This window comes from Tachypleus tridentatus, unplaced genomic scaffold (genome assembly GCF_004210375.1).
Source record: "Tachypleus tridentatus isolate NWPU-2018 unplaced genomic scaffold, ASM421037v1 Hic_cluster_2, whole genome shotgun sequence".
NCBI classification, from domain to species: domain Eukaryota; kingdom Metazoa; phylum Arthropoda; class Merostomata; order Xiphosura; family Limulidae; genus Tachypleus; species Tachypleus tridentatus.
The window spans coordinates 53,375,677-53,381,174 of record NW_027467782.1 but is presented as its reverse complement, the minus strand read 5'-3'; the positions used below and the strand labels follow the sequence as shown (position 1 = coordinate 53,381,174).

At 39.7% G+C, this 5,498-nt stretch overlaps 1 protein-coding gene across 1 annotated transcript; it reads left to right on the top strand.

Moving 5' to 3' along the window:
- Positions 1-479: 479 nt before the first annotated feature.
- Positions 480-5,256, top strand: LOC143242940 (homeobox protein abdominal-B-like). Its single transcript, XM_076486552.1, has 2 exons — positions 480-1,642; positions 2,821-5,256. Exons 1-2 carry the CDS (start codon positions 1,054-1,056, stop codon positions 3,156-3,158), a joined length of 927 nt encoding a protein of 308 aa, XP_076342667.1. The 5' UTR covers positions 480-1,053; the 3' UTR covers positions 3,159-5,256.
- The last annotated feature ends 242 nt before the right edge of the window (positions 5,257-5,498 follow it).

The window sequence follows — 5,498 nt, the reverse complement described above, 5'->3', positions numbered from 1 at the left end:
TAGTACATTAGTGGACTAGTTTCTGGAGTAATGTAAGTTGTCCAAATGTTGGACTTTAAAACGTTTACTTCGTGTTTCCTTTACGTTGTTTTTCATTGGAATGTGATTTGTTATTTTTTTGTTTTCTTGAACTCGAAGTCCAGTACGAGTGAACTCAAGAAATATTTATAACCTGATGACATGAATTTGAGAAACAAGTCACACCACTGACTTTGTTATCACTGCACTAAAACGAAAGATGTGATAATTTCGTGGTATTGTTTCTGTACGTCATAGAATATTTGTTTATATAACTTGAGGAAATACTGAACTGAAAGGTGAATGGTTGTTACAACGATTTGGTTAATTTAAAGACAGAATTTAACGCTATAAAGTTACGTTTCTCATTTAGGGTTTCCTCACAGTAACCCCCACGAAGAACTAGGTAAAGTAAAATACTTTCTCTTCACAAGATGGCGCTGCACAAGCACGACGTCTTTCTTGGGGGTCCAACCCTGTAAAGACAGGCCAAGCGCTGAAACTGTCGTATTAGTCGGGCAGCAAGATCGAAGAGAACCCGCAGCCGAGCTCACGATTCGGCGATCTATTTCTTTATGTGTGCGGCAAGCCTGCTACCTGGGATTCGGTTTGGTTTGTGCCGAGCTGGGTACCTGAAGGTGAAGCTGTTAGTACAGGGGCTAAACATTATTAATAAGACAGTTTAGAAGACTCTAAGAACATTTGTTATTAGCTGAAAGTATATTTGTAGCTGTGATTATTTATTTTTGGAAATATTTGATATGAACCTTACTTCGGAAAGCTGTACATCATGGGAGTTTGTTTGAAGGACCTCAGCTGAACCCTGTACTGCATCCTCCAGTCCAGGTCCCCTCTCTGACAGAATGGTGTTGGCACCTCGTGAAACTGGTAAAAAAAAAATGATTTCTTATTGAACAGATAATTAAATTCCGCAGTTATGTATTTGGAGATGTGTGACGTAATAACCACGTGACTTCACTGTGTCCTAGGTTGAGGCCTTAGTGTCGACAGAACGACGTGCCGATACGGCCGAGTATGATGAACGGATCCCTTTATGAGGATAGCCCGACCAGTCGGTCGACGTTGCAACCGGTGCCGCCAAATCAGCCTGTTCCTGTCCACATTCCCGCCAAGAGAGTGGTCAGTAGTTTATCAGCACCTTATCCAGAATACAGTGTGGAGAACACGACGTCCGTAATCCGACACGGTCCTGGTGGTCAACCGTGGGCCTATACCACAGAAAGTCATAGCATTTTCGACGCCCACTCTCAGTACAATCAGACATTGCGTAACGTCCCAACCTACTACTACGACGAACACTCCGTCAGGACGACGGGCTCAGGGGACAGAAAGCCACCTATTAAGTTCTGGACGAACACTTACGAGCGGACAACGTCCCCCGGACCCAGCAGTGTGCCCCCAGTGGATTCGTATCAGAGTTTCGCTCCTCAGACGTGGTGTAACTATACCCCATATCATACTCGAGTGCCTCACGTACCCCAACACGTGCCATATCTTGCTTCTGATGACCGAGGTCGGGACGGTTTCCCCAACTATGACACCTACGGATATCGAAACTTCGGTGGAATAGAGACGCTCGGCCCAACGCACTACTTCTCTGAAGGTATAATACCTTTCTTTCTTTAACGTTTGTTAGGGTCACAAAAAGAAAGTCTCGAGTCTTGCCATGTTCAATGTTCCTTCTACTTCGAGGGAGGGTACTATTTTATATGAGACCACGACATGAGACTTTTCGAGGTTTCAGCAGGCCAGAAATCGTGGTGACAGGATATAGGGTGACTCCAGTGAAAGCTCTGTTTAACCGTAATCTTCATAAAAGTTATCTTTTTAACATCTCTTTGTACATGAGTCACATTCATGAATTCTTCGCGCCTGTATTCACTGTAGTTATCTCAGTTGGATAGGGTTAACAAGACGTAAACGTTAGATGTTCATAGAACGTTGTTTCACCGTTCTTGTTTGATGTTTATACTTGAATCTAACAAAGTGACGGCGCATGATTTTACGAAACAACAAAACTGGACTTTTAATCTCGAACGAGGTGAAAACAGGTGGACGTAACACATTATTTATTGTTGTTGTTGAGTGTTTTAACATGAAACTACACCATTGCGGGGAATTGAATACCGGATTTTAGTTTCGTAAGTTAGGAACCTTACCACTAACCTACAGCTGGACTCTTAGTATCTATGAAGCATTTTATTATATAAAAAGTCTCTTGTCATATTTCCACCCGAGAGAGTTCAATTGAACTTTAAAGTTCGAGATGAGAACGTTACTGCTTGCGTTTAACGTGCTTGTCACGTTGCTATGGTGATATAACATTAACTTACTTATCACGTTGTCATGGTGATATAATGTTAACTTACTTGTCACGTTATCTTAGAGATATAAAATTAACTTGTCACATTGTCTTGGAGATATAATATTAACTTACTTGTCACGTTGCCATGGAGATATAATACTTGTTACGTTGTCTTGAAGACCTAATGATTTTCTGATGGTTAGTAACTCAGAATTGTTGGTTAATTCAGTATTTATGTATTGCATGAATAATAACATTTAGTTTTTCCTGAAAATTAACTCTTAACACGTGTTCTCAGTTTAACAGAGGGCGTGACCATATTTTTATCAGCAAAAGTATTAAAATGTTGAAAAATCGAATTTAGAAGATTAGTTCATTTACCGTTCGCACTTTACACGTTAAAAACAACAACAAAGACTAGTCAAATTGTCTAGGAACATAATTATATTGTTAAATTAATAAACTTTTATTTTCAGTTCCCTTCAGTGGAGAATCTTTCACTGGGAATCCTTTGGACTGTTCGGGAAGTATTACAGTTCGAAAGAAAAGAAAACCTTATTCAAAACTTCAGACACTCGAACTGGAAAAGGAATTTTTGTTTAATGCTTATGTATCGAAACAGAAGCGATGGGAACTGGCTCGTAACCTGAATCTGACCGAACGGCAGGTGAAAATCTGGTTCCAGAACAGGAGAATGAAGAAGAAGAAGATTGGACAAAGGAGTGGTAGCAACCAGGACAACATGGAAGTGAACACTAACACAGAGGTTACTCCAAACATGGTCAAACCAGGACAACATGGAAGTGAACACTAACACAGAGGTTACTCCAAACATGGTCAAACCAGGACAACATGGAAGTGAACACTAACACAGAGGTTACTCCAAACATGGTCAAACCAGGACAACATGGAAGTGAACACTAACACAGAGGTTACTCCAAACATGGTCAAACCAGGACAACATGGAAGTGAACACTAACACAGAGGTTGCTCCAAACATGGTCAAACCAGGACAGCATGGAAGTGAACACTGACACAGAGGTTACTCCGAACACGGTCAAACCAGGACAACATGGAAGTGAACACTAACACAGAGGTTACTCCGAACATGGTCAAACCAGGACAACATGGAAGTGAACACTAACACAGAGGTTACTCCAAACATGGTCAAACCAGGACAACATGGAAGTGAACACTAACACAGAGGTTACTCCAAACATGGTCAAACAGGGACAACACGGAAGTGAACACTGACACAGAGGTTACTCCAAACATGGTCAAACAAGGACAACATGGAAGTGAACACTAACACAGAGGTTACTCCGAACATGGTCAAACCAGGACAACATGGAAGTGAACACTAACACAGAAGTTACTCCAAACATGGGCAAACAAGGACAACACGGAAGTGAACACTGACACAGAGGATACTCCAAACATGGTCAAACAAGGACAACATGGAAGTGAACACTGACACAGAGGTTACTACAAACATGGTCAAACCAGGACAGCATGGAAGTGAACACTGACACAGAGGTTACTCCAAACATGGTCAAACCAGGACAACATGGAAGTGAACACTAACACAGAGGTTACTCCAAACATGGTCAAACAAGGACAACATGGAAGTGAACACTAACACAGAGGTTACTCCAAACATGGTCAAACCAGGACAACATGGAAGTGAACACTAACACAGAGGTTACTCCAAACATGGTCAAACCAGAACAACATGGAAGGGAACACTAATACAGAGGTTACTCCAAACATGGTCAAATAAACGTTTGAATATTTCAAAATTAAGGTCAGATGCACGTGATTAGTGTCTCTCGTCACACCTAAGACTAAGCTCCACTGAGGATTTTCAAATTATTTTAAACAACGTGTGATAGGAAGAGTAAACCAGCAACAGAAACAGAACTGAATTAAAACTCTGGAACACAACACCTACAATTATAACTTCTTAACTTCTCTCTAAGATATTTATGTTTTCCAGCAGATTTTCGCTGTACCCAAACCTCTTTCACTTGCATTTTCTTGTGACCAGAAAGGTTCGAGTGCTCGTGAGTTACAAAAACAAAAAGCGGTTCTTGTTGACATTTAGTTCAAATTAATTAATTAATTAATTAACTGCAAATTTCCAGCCGCTTGAAAACAAACTTTACGGAGAGAAATATTTAGAAAACTAAAAGATTAGACGAGCTTTAAAGACAGACGGTCTAGGTTGTATAATCTACCTCATATTTACAATTTGATATTTTTATTTGAAGATATTCAGTATGTACATTCACATTTTTTTTTAAAGTTATGTCTTTCGGTATTTGAAATCTAATGGTAAACAATGTTTATATAATTTTATCAGTGCGGTCATGACATTAAAAGTTCTTGAATAAGAAACAGATGTTCGAGATAACATAATTCTTTCAATTAGCGGCTTCACGAATTGGGACCTTTCTCAATGAAGTATTATATGAGGGGTTACGACGATTTGATGTTGACCAAAGAGAACAGCTCGCTTGGTCTTATATTCCTTATTTATGTCATTATCTTCAGATGAAGTGACCTGTCCTAGTCACGAGAAGAGGTAGTGACCAACCTGGATCGTGTCACTTTGTGTGCACCATGTGTGTGTGTGTGTGGTCCATGAAGGACATTACAATATCAGTACACGTGACCAGATGCCATCAGTTGGTTTCTCATGACATGAATACCATGTCAGTGGCTATTAATGTGTCAATATCACATTTTACGTAATAACCGATTGAAATTCTTACATTTAATGACCTTGTGTTTCCATCTAGTTGATTTGTTTTCAAGTGTTGTAACAGATTAAACGTAAAGCACGTGCAATTTTATACTTTGGAGTTTGTTCTTGAGTAATACGTCGAGTACTCTCGTTTCATATGTATTGTGAAAGGAATTTAATAAACGTTGTTCAATGTATCACTTTTAAACTCATATTTGTTTAACTAAGTTACAATAATATTAACCTTTAAAGCCTAACTTCCAACACTTGATTTTAGGAGGTACGACCCAGTTGCATAGATGTATTTAGTGTCAACAGATGGCAGGCCCATCGCAGCTTTTATTTTAATAACTGCAAGTAGCTAACAGTAGGGCGCCGCTTATACTTAAGTATGCGCATGTGTAAGTA